The sequence below is a fragment of the Quercus robur genome, chromosome 3 (genome assembly GCF_932294415.1).
Source record: "Quercus robur chromosome 3, dhQueRobu3.1, whole genome shotgun sequence".
Lineage (NCBI taxonomy): Eukaryota > Viridiplantae > Streptophyta > Magnoliopsida > Fagales > Fagaceae > Quercus > Quercus robur.
The window spans coordinates 9,568,651-9,583,744 of record NC_065536.1 but is presented as its reverse complement, the minus strand read 5'-3'; the positions used below and the strand labels follow the sequence as shown (position 1 = coordinate 9,583,744).

The window sequence follows — 15,094 nt, the reverse complement described above, 5'->3', positions numbered from 1 at the left end:
GATGTGGCTTATCAAGCATCACTCAATACCTACTTATGAGCATCGCATGCCATAAGAGACTGCTAGTCTATTTCCTACACACTTTTTATGGCTATTTGTTAACTGGAATTCACATGAACGGTAGGACTAAATTGGACTTCCTGACCGTTATTATATGGCATTAGGCCTTATGTTGTCGTCCCTCACATAACCACACAAAAGAGAGTGTACATGGGTGATTAGCTTAGCTTAGCTTAGCGGAGCTTAATATATATTGAAACAAGCACTATATCGGATCTCGGCAAAATTTGCTGAATAGTACATTTTTAGAAAAAAATTTGGTGAATAGCATGTGTTTGAAGTTATTCATGGGTGATTAGCTTAGCTTAGCGGAGCTTAATATATATTAAAACAAGCACTATATCGGATCCCGGCAAAATTTGCTGAATAGTACATTTTTAGAAAAAAATTTGGTGAATAGCATGTGTTTGAAGTTATTTAGTTAGTTAGACTATTTTTAGAACTCAAGTTTGCTAAATTCGAATTCCAACCCAAAATTGAGTTTATAAAACTCGAAATCCAACTAATTTGATTCTAACATGAAATTAAAAAAATAAAAAATAAAAAACAAAAAAAAAAACCACGCGGGTATATTTTTTTAGTGAAATGTTCCATCACAGTATGTGAAGGAACTCTAATGCTACTAGAATCTCCGTAGCATAAAACCTGAGCACAAAAAATAATAATAATAATAATGAAGAACGAGTTGGATTGAGTTGAATCAGAGAAATCGAAAGCGATTTTTAATTGATTTTACAGTTTTTACTTAATTCTCGCAACACAAGAAAACAAAAAAATCAACCATGCAAAAATGAAATTTCTTTTTCAACTTCAAAAGAAACACAATGTTTAAAACTTTTTTATATGGTATCTTTTTTAAAGCCTTATCAGAGGACGCTGTGACGGACCATTTCACTAATACTCTTCTACAGGTGGGTTTTTTTTTTTTTTTTTTTTTTTTTTTTTTTTTTTTTTTTTTTTTTAATCCATGTCAAAATCAGACTACTTGGATCTGGAGTTTATGAAACTCGATTTTGGGTTGGATAACTTCAAACACATGCTATTCACCAAATTTTTTTCTCAAAAGCTACTATTCAACAAATTTTGCTTCGGATCTCTTTGGATAGTTTTCTGCATTGGGCATTGGACCTCCCAATTGTTGAACCAATGATATACGATCATATTATGTAAAAAAACTTATTTAGATTCTTACAAGTGCTGAAAGCTGTGATTAATACCAATTAAAAGTTTTGTTTAGTGCCCAAATATTTATGCATCAGATTAAGTCGATAGCCAGACGCCAGTTGGTACATCCAATAATACTCTTCTACTTCTAGCCCTCACCCCCTTTGAGTTTTCTTAAAAATCTATCAAAATGGTGTAATAAAAAAAACCTAAGCATTTAATTATTGGAGAATGTTAACCAGCAGCAGTGCTTGGTGCTGGTTAAGGGCAGAAAAGACAAAAAAAAAAAAAAAAAAGTTGTCTGAAAATGTCGAAATAAAATCTCAAACAGTACCTACAAATCTGAAAAATTGACATAAATAGAAAAGAAAACAAAAATTATGTCAAGAAAAATAAAAAAATTTGTGCTTTTAAGGGAAACCGATGCCAATTAACACAACCCTTAATTATTTCATACACCAACAGGTCATATAAAGTACAGCTATGTTACCCACTCTCTTCGACTCTTTTACACTTTTCATCTTGAAAATTTATTGGATATTCGGGAGCAATATTCCTCCCACATGAGGGATGAGCCCCATGCGCGCGTGGAGCAATGCTTCTAATAACTTCCTTTCTATATATTTTTCTCTATTTCAGCTTTCTGTATCTTTTTCGCAAGTATTGATAGCTAAATTCCAACAATGATCTATTTTCTTTTCCAAATCCCAGTCTTTAAACTGGAAACTGAAATTTATTAAATACTCTAAGAGGGCACACTCCTCATGTGAGAGTGGGGAGTGGTTTTCCTAATTAAAACTGAATAAGCTAACAAGTACAACCACGCCATTGGTCTATGCAATACACATTTGTACAGCCAGAGAAGACAAAAGCTTATGGTCCATAGACAACAAAAATCATGTCTCTCGCTTCCCCCCAAAATATGTACCTACCCTGTGAGGTATTCCAGAACCTAACTAAATTACAAGACAACTCTTTCCAAAATTCTAAAAGAAAAGTGAAGATGGTAAAATATAGAGCCTGATGGGCCTACCTTAATGGGCCTGACGGATCGGAACTGGTGGGCCTGTATAAAGATGATCCCCTGCACTTTGAAGGCCCATTGCTGACAGACGTAGTAAGGGCCCATGATCCGAGGTCCATATCGCCTAGAAAAGCCTTAAGAGCCAAAAATGGAAATCCTTGCTCACCACGCTCAGAGGAATTTGTATTAGAGTTCCACATGGAAAAGATTTGGAAACCAAGAAGAAAAGTCAACCCTTTGCCACTATAAAAGGCCTGCCATCCTCAGAAATCGAGGTACGCTTTAATTGACCCTCTCTACGCTCTAAGTAAAATAGAAGAATTCTAACTTGACTGTCGGAGAGCTTTTGGCCGGCACCACACCGGTGCTCTCTGAAGGACTTCTTTCGATTGCTTCTGTCGTGCAGGTTCGTTTCGAGTCGCGAGTACGGTGTGACCCATTGGTGACAATTTTCGACGTCATCAGTTGGCGCCGTCTGTGGGAACACGATCGTCATAACACATTATCGCTTCTTAGACAAAAGAGTTACATGGTACTCACACGCTCGATGGCAACCACTAACGACGCTCAAGAAGAGGAAGCCCCTACGACTGCCCTTGAGAGACAGGTCAGGACGCTCGCCGCAGCCGTGGAGCGCCTCACCAAACAAAACCACGACCTAGAAGAGCAGCTAAACCAAAAGAGTGCGGCGGTCAATAACCAAGGAGCGGATCAAGAAGAAACCAGCGCTGAAAGGAGGAATCATGACGGACCACAGGAGAGTAACGCCCCGAGCAAACAAGTGCGACGGGACGCTAGCATCCCTTCAGTGACGGATACAGCTCCACAACCCATCATCGCGGAGATGCAGGCGATGAAGGAACAGATGGAAGTACTGATGAACGCTCTCAAGGGGCGAGTGTCCAATGATCTTGACGACCTTGTCAACCGGACTGACTCGCCATTTACGGCAACCGTCAATTCCTTCCCCCTGCCAAGTAAATTCCGCATGCCAAGTATGGATAGTTATGACGGAATCAAGGACCCTCTCGATCACCTAGAGACCTTCAAGACCCTGATGCACCTTCAGGGAGTGGCAGACGCAATTATGTGCAGGGCGTTCCCTACAACCCTAAAGGGCGCAACAAGGATTTGGTTCAGCCGGCTAACACCAAACTCCATCGGCACCTTCAAGGAGCTGAGCGCTCAATTCACTACGCACTTCATCGGAGGACATCGGTATAAGAAATCCACGGCTTGTTTAATGAATATCAAGTAGAGAGAGGAGGAGACGTTACGGGCCTACATATCACGCTTCAATAAAGAAGCGCTCTCGATCGACGAAGCCGACGACAAGATACTAGTGGCAGCGTTCACGGACGGACTGAAGGGGGGTAAGTTTTTGTTCTCCCTATACAAAAACGACCCAAAGACCATGTCGGAGGTGCTTTACAGGGCCACCAAGTATATGAACGCTGAAGACGCACTATTAGCCCGAGAAGATAGACTCAAGAAAAGAGACAGACAAGAGGATCCCCGACAGGACCAGGGGTGGAAGAAAGGAAGAATGGGAGATCGAAGGGAGGAGAGACGTCCAAAACCCATGGGCGCAAGGTTCACAAGTTTCACCCCGTTGACCGCTCCGATAGACCAAGTCCTAATGCAGATTAAGGACGAAGGATCTCTGACGTTTCCGGGAAAGCTGAAGAGTGATCCCAACAAAAGGTCCAGAGACAAATATTGCCGCTTCCATCGTGACCATGGTCACGACACGGCCGATTGCTACGACTTGAAGCAACAAATCGAAGCCCTTATCCGACAAGGGAAGCTGAAGAAGTTCGTCAGCAAGGAGAGAACGGATCAACCCCCACAAGAACAACACCCCCGTCGAGAAAACGAGCGACCAAGACCCCCATTAGGGGACATAAGGATGATAATTGGAGGAACAGCCGCGGCCGGATCGTCGAAAAAGGCTCGCAAAACATACCTTCGGATGGTACAGAATGTCCAGTTGGCGGGTACAGTGCCAAAGATGGCAAGAAGGGAAGGCCCCATTATCGGGTTCTCGGAAGAGGATGCAAGACGCCTACACCATCCACACGACGATGCCCTCGTCGTCACCTTGCGGGCAGGCGACTACAATATCCACCGAGTGTTGGTCGACAACGGTAGTTCGGCCGACATCTTGTATTATCCGGCGTTCCAACAAATGAGGATTGACAGGGAGCAGCTAATACCGACAAATGCCCCGCTCGTTGGTTTCGGAGGGAGTAGAATATTCCCCTTGGGCGCAGTCACGTTATCGGTGACAGTAGGAGATTACCCCCAACAAATCACAAAGGACGTAACATTCTTGGTGGTCGATTGCTCGTCAGCCTACAATGCTATTATTGGACGACCCACGCTTAACTCGTGGAAGGCGGCAACATCAACTTACCACCTGATGATTAAGTTCCCAACGGAGTATGGGGTAGGAGAGCTACGCGGAAGTCAAATTGCCGCACGAGAATGCTACGTAGCTATGATGGAGGTGGAAGACTAGATCCAGGCCTTGAACATAGAAGAACACCGAACGACGGCAGAACCTACAGAGAAGCTAGAGGAGATAACTCTCGACAGTTCCAATCCAGACCGAACCACCAAGATCGGAACGCTTGCCAAACCCGCAATCCGTCAAGAGCTCGTAGCTTTCTTGAGAAGCAATAAGGATGTGTTCGCCTGGAGCCATGACGATATGCCAGGAATCGATCCCTTGGTCATGGTACATAAGTTGAATGTGTTGCCCTCGTTTCCACCCGTCCGACAAAAGAAGAGAGTATTCACCCCGGAACGAGACCAAGCAATAGCGGAAGAGGTCCGCAAACTCCAAGAGGCAAGCTTCATCAGGGAAGTCTACTACCCCGATTGGCTGGCGAATGTGGTAATGGTGAAGAAAACGAGCGGCAAATGGCGGATATGCGTGGACTTCACCGATCTTAACAAAGCATGCCCCAAAGATAGCTATCCCCTTCCAAGGGTCGACATCCTAGTAGACTCGACGGCTCAACACCAATTGCTAAGCTTCATGGATGCTTTCTCGGGTTATAACCAGATCCGCATGCACGAGGACAATCAGGAGAAGACTTCGTTTGTAACCAGTCAAGGACTCTTCTGTTACAAAGTAATGCCATTCGGCCTGAAGAATGCAGGGGCAACATACCAGAGACTAATGAACAAGATGTTCGCACAGCAAATAGGGAGGAATGTCCAAGTCTATGTCGACGACATGCTGGTGAAGAGCCGGAAGGAGGAAGACCACTTGGAAGATCTCAAGGAAACATTCGGCACGCTTCGATCCTACAACATGAAACTCAATCCGGGAAAGTGCGCATTCGGTGTAACGGCAGGCAAATTCCTAGGATTCATGGTATCTCAAAGGGGGATTGAAGCTAACCCGGACAAAATCCGAGCCATAATGGAGATGGCCCCCCCGAGAAACGTGAAGGAAGTACAGAGCCTTAACGGCAAGGTAGCGGCATTGAATAGATTCGTGTCGAGAGCGACGGACAAGTGTTTACCCTTCTTTCGAACATTGAAAAAGTCATTCGAGTGGACGGACGAGTGTCAGCGAGCCTTCGAGGAGTTAAAAACCTATCTATCTTCACCACCTCTACTGAGCCCCTCGCAACCAGGTGAAGAACTCTTCCTCTATTTGGCTGTCTCCCCGGTGGCCGTCAGCGCGGCCTTAATCAGAGAGGAGGACAGGGCACAGAAGCCCGTGTACTACGCCAGCCGGGCGCTCCGCGGTGCCGAGGAAAGATACCAACCTATGGAGAAACTCGCTTTTGCGTTGGTCACGGCGGCTCGCAAGCTCAAGCCCTACTTTCAAGCCCATACCGTGAACGTAATGACCGACAAGCCCTTGCGAAGGGCACTGAGTAATCCTGAAGCCGCAGGTCGACTGACGCTGTGGGCAATAGAATTGAGTGAGTTTGACATCAAGTACCGTCCACGTGCGGCCATTAAAGGACAAGCTGTAGCCGACTTCATAGCAGAGTTTACGCGTGACGGGGACAAGGGGGCAGAAGAACCCCCCCAGTGGAACATCTACACCGACGGATCATCCAATAAGCGAGTTGGAGGAGCCGGCATAGTATTGCTGTCACCTGAAGGAGACAAGATTGAATGTATGGTCCGTCTCGACTTCCCCATTACCAACAATGAAGCAGAATACGAAGCGGTGGCAGTAGGACTCGACCTAGCCAAAGCCGCCGGAGCTGAAAGTGTGGTCGTGCATTGCGACTCTCAAGTCGTGACCAATCAAGTAAACGGAGATTATGAATGCAAAGGGGAAAGGTTGAAGAGATATCTTGATCAAGTAAGGGCGAGAGTCGACGGGCTAAAAGCAATGTTCGTCCAGATCCCCAGGGGAGAAAATGAGCTCGCCGATCGGCTAGCCAAAGCCGCTTCAGCAGAACATATGATGACACCAGGTAATGTACTTTCCTTTGTTCAAATCTTTCCACTAATAGACCCCGACAACATGCAGGAGATACGCTCCGAAAGAAACTGGACTACGCAGATAACTTCATACTTAAAGGACGGGATATTGCCAGAAGAGAAGGAGGCAGCGAGAAAGCTAAAAGTCCAAGCAGCAAGGTTCGTCTTGATAAAAGACATTCTTTACAAGAGAGGTTTCTCCCGTCCTTATCTAAGATGTCTCGGGGTTGAAGAGGCAGACTACGTAATGAGGGAAGTACACGAAGGAATATGCGGGAACCATTCCGGATCGCGCTCGTTAGTGCACAAACTGGTACGAGCTGGGTATTACTGGCCAACCATGCAGAAGGATGCCGAGTCCTATGTTAAAAGCTGTGACAAATGCCAAATGTTCAGCAATTTCATCGGACAACCAGCTGAGGAGCTAACCCCTATAACGGCTCCATGGCCGTTCGCTCAGTGGGGACTAGATATCATGGGACCTTTCCCAACGGCGGTAAGGCAGCTGAAGTTCTTGGTAGTGGGTATTGACTACTTCACAAAATGGGTAGAGGCGGAAGCCTTGGCCACCATTACAGAAAAAAACATTAGAAGTTTTGTCTGGCGGTGCATCGTGTGCAGGTTCGGTATTCCAAGAGTTCTTGTCTCAGATAACGGGAGGCAGTTCGACAACGGCCACTTCCGGGATTTCTGCACTCAGCTAGGAATAAAAAACCACTACTCATCACCCGCCCATCCTCAGGCTAATGGCTAGGTTGAAGTCACGAACCGATCCCTGTTAAAGATTATCAAGACTCGGCTCGAGGGGGCAAAGGGCATATGGCCCAAAGAATTGCCAAGCATACTATGGGCATACAGGACAACGGCGAGGACTCCGACAGGAGAGACGCCATTTCGACTGACATACGGGAGCGAGGCGGTCATCCCAGCAGAAGTTGGACTCACAAGTTACAGGGTTCACAACCATGACGAATGCAGGAATGACGAATCCCTGAGGCTACAGCTAGACCTGATAGATGAGGTTAGGTCGGTGGCGGAGCAAAGGATCGCTAGGTACAAGGATCGCATGTCCAGACATTACAACACCTGGGTCCGACATAGAAACTTCCAAGTTGGAGACCTCGTACTCAGGAAGGTCATGGGTGCAACTAAAGACCCTGCACAGGGAAAACTCGGCCCCAACTGGGAAGGACCTTATAGAGTTACGTCATGGAAAAGGAAAGGAACGTACCACCTGGAGACAACAGATGGAGAGAAGCTGCCACATCCATGGAATGCCGAGCATTTGAGGAAATACTACCAGTAGTAGTGACACGGCAACCAGTTTTTGTTTGAGCTTTTTATAAGTTTCTCTTTTAACTGTCTTTTTGCTACAATCTTGTTGTGCCCTTTTTAAGCCCAAAGGGGGCAGACACTTTTTCCTTTACGCATTTCTATAATCAGATATTACTTTGATCTTCTACTTGGATGTCATTATAATTGTCTACAAAACTAACGGAAACTAAATAAAGTCCACAAGATGGACGGATACAAATGCAGTCCACAAGATGGACGGATCATCCTACGGGGATGATAAGATACTACAGGAATAATCATTAAAGTCCACAAGATGGACGGATATAAATGCAGTCCACAAGATGGACGGATCGCCCTACAAGGACGATCGCCCTCAATCCACAAAATTGACGGACACAAAATGTCCACAAGATTGACGGATCACCCCACAAGGACGATCACTGTCAGTCCATAAAATGGACAGACCCAAAATAAAGTCCACAAGATGGACGGATTATCCTACAAGGATAGTAGCCAAAGTCCACAAGATGGACGGACCATCCCACAGGGATGATGACTCAAGTCCACAAGGTGGACGGATACAATCGAAAGTCCACAAGACGGACGGATCGTCCTACAGGGACGATCACTGTGAGTCCTTAAATGGACGGACATAAAATAAAGCCCACAAGGCCGACGGGCCATCCCACAAGGATGATGACATCCTACAGGGATGATAACTCAAGTCCAAAAGGTGGACGAAAATAATGGAAGAACATGCAAGCGAAGTGGACGGACTACTGACTACGTTAAAATTTTTACAAGTCCATTAAATAGGCATTACATTTAAAAAGTGATGTACAACGCCACAAAGTGGACGGGTCCTCATAATGAACCTCTAAAAATAGACGGAAAAGGAAAATCCTCACGGATGTAAATGCTCAATCAACACAAGATAACAAGTCTGCAATGTGGACGGAGTATCACAGATAAACAAATATTCTCACAAAAATCCTTCCTCAAGAAGGAGGACGGACCTTTAAACAAAGTACCAAACAATGATAGAAAGCATATATGAACATTAAGCCAAAAGCCCCAAAGGCAAGCGTTTAATACAACTAAAGAGGACGGATTGTTCTGGAATGTAAATAAATAAAAAACAAAAAAAAAAGGACGGATTGTTCTCAAAATAAATTACATAGACATTAATCTTTCTTTTGTTCAGCGACTTGGACATCCTTCGACGGGACGGACTCTCCGTCTCCTTGAGCAGCGTCTTCGCCAAAGAGGTCCTCCGTATTTTCGGAGGCGACGGGGAGGGCAGAAGTCTGGGCTTGGTCCTCAAGTTTGACCATTGACAAATCCAGCTCTGGATAGGCCTTCTTGATTTGACGGAGAGAATCATCGAAGCCTTGTAGGAAAGAATCTGACAGCTCGCCCAAGCAGGTCTCTGAGCTTCGGTACTCCTCGACGGCTACCTCTTTCACATGACGGATCTCTTCCTTGAGTTCTTTGATCTCCGCCTCCTTTTTCTCTATGACCGTCAGCGCAGAGGCCGTCTTCTCCTCCAGCTCCTTCCTTGCCTTCTCAGAAAGCTCCAGCTTCTTCTCCATCTTGGACCTCCATTTATGGAGTTGTCCGAGCTCTTCCTCCGTTTGCTCCGCCTTCGCGTGCACCCGGTCCAAGGTACTCTCACGGTTGAGACACCGGTCCAGTAGTCCCTTCATCATGACCAAGGACTGCGAATAGGAAAGAGACCGTCACATAATGTAAATAACAACGAAAAAGAAAAATAAACTTATTTGACGGACATAACCAACCTGAGCGACGGCAAAGAGGCCTGTCTCCCCCATGGCCTCCGTCGAGTGGTTTCCAAGATCTTCATAGTCTTCCGCCGTGATGATGGACGACAGCTTCTCCAATGCATACTTGGAGTCGTCGCGGAGAAGGGAAGGAGGTCTCTCTTGCTTACCGTCTGGGGCCGTCATCAATCCTTTACCCGTCCCCTACTTAGCTGGGGTGACGGTCTTGTTACCCTCAGCCATTAAACCGACCACAGGTTCAAGAGAGACCTTTGGTTGCTTAAATGGACGGTCGGATTTTGATGTCGGTTTCCTCTTAGGGGCTGAAGCCGACACCTTAGGTACCACCTCGCCGGATTCCCTCTTCTTGACGGCTTGGGATTTGATCAAAGCTCTCCTTTTTGCATCTTCCATCTCTGCAAATAGTGACGGATGAAATTAAAACTAAGTAAAGTCAGTTAAATGGCAAAGTAAAGTTGACGGGCTTACGTCTATGAACTCGCTCGTCGTATCTAATTGCCTCTTGGGTGGGCTCAGGACCGTCGCAGTACCAATGTATGGTCCTCGGGTTCACCAACTTAGCCCAAGTCCTTTCCTTCGGCGTAGTTTTCCTGCAAATCTTTTCAAGGAAACTAAACTCCTCAAGGCTGACTTGTGGGCGCCGTCTACCTGCAGAGAAAGACGATCAAGATATACACATAAAAATGGACGGATACGAAAAGCTTTACAAAATTAAGACGGATGCATACACGATTGATTTATCACTGCCCAAGTTGTGTCGACGGGCATGTACTCCGTCTCCCCTGGATGGCTCATCCATCTGTCACCCTCCAGGAAGAAGTAGCGACTCTTCCAGTCTCTGTTTGAGTCTGGGGTCTCAAAGATCACCTTCAACAAGGGGCTCCGACTAGCAAAACTATACATCCCCCTTGATCTAGAAATCTCGTCTGGACGGTAACAGTGAAGAAACTCACGGACCGTCAGTTTCCTTTCCCCATCCGACATTGCACCGTAAAGAATCTCCATGGCTATGAAGACCCTCCAGGCGTTAGGGGATATCTGGGTGACGGACAACCCCAGATACTGTAAAAGTTCCCTATGAAGTGTAGAAAGCGGGAATCGAAGTCCAGCCTTCAACGCCTGCTCGTACACTCTAACACCGTCTACCCCTTCATAGTAACACTTCTCCGACGTGTATGGTAGACGGATGGAAACATAGTCCGGGATTTGGAAGTTGGTTCTGAAGGTGCTGAAATGTTTCTCCCTGATGACGGATGTAAACCTATGCACCGTCCACTCTGGCAACATGATGAACTGCCTTAGTCCATCAGCACCTACAATGGACTCCAGTGCTTGATCCCCGTCGTCATCAGAACCCTCTATTTCAACTATCTCCACATCCTTATTTGTTGAGGATGAAGAGGAGGCAGACGGACTCCTATCTTCGCCGGGGCTCTCTTGGTCTTTATGACCGGACGGGTATACATCCTCGTATTCCGTCCCATCACGAACCACCGACTGGTTACTTGACGCACTAGACATTTCCTACAATTGACAATGAAACCTAAGACCGACGGGTTTGAAAGTATTGACGGGTATGGAAAGCCTAACAACAATGCATGGACGGAAATGTAACTTGACTATAGTATATTAGAAGTACTTACCAAACTTAGCAGAGGAGAGGTGACGGTTGGTGTAATTAGTAGATGCTCGTCCTCGACGGATTACTCTGACAAGGTTGACGGCTTCGCTCTGACAAATGATTTCTGAGTGAAAATTGAAAAATGAGAGAGTGAGGCGCCTTATATATATAGGAGATGCACGGAAGACGAAGCGACGCTTCGATCCTATACAACGGCCATTCAGAGAGTGACACGTGGCATGCTTAATAAATGCTGACAACCTGTCAGTACGTACCAACATATTTGTACCCGTCATGTAACCGTCAACTTGATGAATCTTCCTCTGACGGGTTGATCCATCTGGAACCGTCGTCCTATCTTGCATGAATCCGTCATAAAATGCCCGTCATACCAATACGTAAGGATCGTCACCCCATTGATCATTTGACCTAAAAGGTGACGGACCATTGGGGTGAAGGGGGCAACTGAAGATGGTAAAATATAGAGCCTGATGGGCCTACCTTAATGGGCCTGACGGATCGGAACTGGTTGGCCTGTATAAAGATGATCCCCTGCACTTTGAAGGCCCATTGCTGACAGACGTAGTAAGGGCCCATGATCCGAGGTCCATATCGCCTAGAAAAGCCTTAAGAGCCAAAAATGGAAATCCTTGCTCACCACGCTCAGAGGAATTTGTATTAGAGTCCCACATGGAAAAGATTTGGAAACCAAGAAGAAAAGTCAACCCTTTGCCACTATAAAAGGCCTGCCACCCTCAGAAATCGAGGTACGCTTTAATTGACCCTCTCTACGCTCTAAGTAAAATAAAAGAATTCTAACTTGACCGTCGGAGAGCTTTTGGCTGGCACCACACCGGTGCTCTCTGAAGGACTTCTTTCGATTGCTTCTGTCGTGCAGGTTCGTTTCGAGTCGCGAGTACGGTGTGACCCATTGGTGACAATTTTCGACGTCATCGCGTGGAGCAATGCTTCTAATAACTTCCTTTCTATATATTTTTCTCTATTTCAGCTTTCTGTACCTTTTTCGCAAGTATTGATAGCTAAATTCCAACAATGATCTATTTTCTTTTCCAAATCCCAGTCTTTAAACTGGAAATTGAAATTTATTAAATACTCTAAGAGGGCACACTCCTCATGTGAGAGTGGGGAGTGGTTTTCCTAATTAAAACTGAATAAGCTAACAAGTACAACCACGCCATTGGTCTATGCAATACACATTTGTACAGCCAGAGAAGACAAAAGCTTATGGTCCATAGACAACAAAAATCATGTCACTCGCTTCCCCCCAAAATATGTACCTACCCTGTGAGGTATTCCAGAACCTAACTAAATTACAAGACAACTCTTTCCAAAATTCTAAAAGAAAAGAAAAAAGAGTTGCAAGAAGAACTTAATGATTAATTTATTCAATTATTTTCCCAAAAAAGATTAAATATTCAATTAAGAGAACCCAAGAACAACCCGGAATGCCAATCCATATTGAGTGTGCCTTAGGGAATTGTTGAAAAAAAATCAACCTTTTACCTTTTTGTTTCATCTTTTTTACAAATAATATAGCTTTTAACTTTTAAAAAATAAACTACCTTTTAGTTTTTTAAACAAATTTATAATAGAAGTTATCAAAAATTATATCTTTTAATAAAAACTATGCAAATAAGGCAAATAAAGCACATAAAAGAAGTAATTCTACATTGAAAATGGACCAAAATTCATTGCAAAATGAAAAAAAAAAAAGAAAAAAAGAAAAAGGAATATGGTTCCAAAGATCCCATTAAGTCCGAAACTAAAGAACACAAACTCAATCAGAGCAAGCAACTTATTTGAAGATAAGTTTACAGTTTGTCGGTGCAACTAAACTGAATGAAACTACATACAAAAAGTACCTTAATAGAGTGAATATATAGCGAGCAAAATGACTAAACTCATCCCAATAAAAGTAAAACAAACAATAGAATTACTCATATATTCAAGTAGTTGAACATTAATATAATAATACAATATTAGGAGATAGAGTCACATAAGAACACCATAACCAGCTTGACATTCTAAGAAAGACTATTCAAGCTAGGAGTCACACAGAAGGATAGAAGACATATTAAACATTAGAAACCAGTACTACAGAAGAAAGGAAAATCCAAATAATTCCAATATAGCTCCCTTGACTAACCAGTGTTATTCATAGCCCTATTACGGCCAAGAAGCTTGCCACTTTCAAGGCAACTTCTTTAAGGCTCTTCTTCTTAGCAATATTCACCTCGGTAAGATGATCGGCAATTGGTTTTCCGAAATTATAAGAAAAGGCTAGTTCTCCTTGGAACTTCTCAGGCGAAGTCTGAACATTCTTTTTCACACGTATTTTATCTTCTGCTGCAGTATCAGAACCTTCCAGCAGTTCTGTGATGAGCACACGGACTTCGCCGATATATTTGTCCGGGCGACCGTGAGTTTTCCTGCGCGATTTGAGCTTAACAACCAGAGCATAGTGGTTCTGCTTGGCAATGGCGAGGTCAATGTGGAACCTAACCTTGAAGTTCCATGTGGGGTTTGAACCATCTACTGTGTAAACCGATGATGGTTCCTTGTTGGAACGAAGGTTGTTTTTAATGTCCCAAATGTAAACCTCGGCGTAAGATTTCATTTTTTTAAAATGATTTACGTATGGCAACCCCTGGGCTGACTCAATCTCAACTTCTAAAGGCTTGTAATGGCAAGCCATAAGGTATAGCTTTTGGAGAGACTGGCTTGGTTAAGTGAATGTGTGTGCACTGTATATGTTAGGGTTGGCGATGTAAGCTTTACTCATGAGTCGTGAATTTATAGACGGTGTATTACACAGTGTCATCGGCAAAGAGATAAACTTGAAAGATTCCCCAGTCTCACAGGTTGGCCTCTCTCTCTCATGTGAAAGTGCTGGCGGCCGGGTACAAGAGCACATGTCTAAGTGGAGACTAAGAGTTCTTCAGCGTCGACTTAAAATATATTGAAACAAGCACTATATTATGAGGGATCTCATTGGATAGTTTTCTGCATTGGGCATTGGACCCCCAATTGTTGAACCAATGACGATCATATTATGTCAAAAAATTTATATAGTCTTACATTGAAAGCTATGTTACCAATTCAAAGATTATATGTTTAGTTCCCAAATAATTATGCATCAGATTAATTTAATTATTTCTAACATATAACATGAATTAATAATATTTCAACCTTTATTATCAGTCATCGAAAAGAATAATAATGAAAGCAATAAATGGCGTATAGATTTTGGTGACAAAATGAAAAACAAATGAAGAAAATCTACAATGGAAAAAAATTGGGGTTCTTCTAGAGAGTGTTTTGGGTGTTGTGAAAATAAAGAGAGTTGTGGTACCCAAAGTGACTAAAGGTTTCATGTATGTTTGTGTTAATTCCTGGAGAATCGTTGTTTCTGTAGTGGATTCAAGTTTTAGCATAAATTTGAGAATATATAATAACTAGTTTTATAGTAATAATTAATTTATTTGGAATTGTTTTAGTGATTTTTCCTTTTAAAAAGAGAATGTTTTTATTTTAGATTTTTATTTTGTTGTGTGTACGTGATTGATCTATTTTCGTATTTACTTGGTAATTTTTGTTGTAATATTTGCAAATTGATTAACATTATTTTTTTGAATTTTTCATTTTCAT

General features: G+C 43.7%; 2 protein-coding genes across 2 annotated transcripts in view; both read right to left on the bottom strand.

Annotated features, from left to right (window-relative positions):
• The window catches only part of LOC126716966 (protein SRC2-like), a 33,075-nt gene extending 18,898 nt beyond the window's left edge, over nt 1–14,177 (bottom strand). Inside the window, exon 1 of the mRNA XM_050418042.1 lies at nt 14,145–14,177. The gene's annotated coding sequence lies outside the window, so the exon portion shown is untranslated. The remainder of the gene's footprint in view (nt 1–14,144) is intronic.
• Nucleotides 13,602–14,063, bottom strand: LOC126719209 (protein SRC2-like). Its single transcript, XM_050421789.1, has one exon. The coding sequence runs from the start codon at nt 14,061–14,063 to the stop codon at nt 13,602–13,604; it is 462 nt and encodes a 153-aa protein (XP_050277746.1).
• Nucleotides 14,178–15,094: the final 917 nt, after the last annotated feature.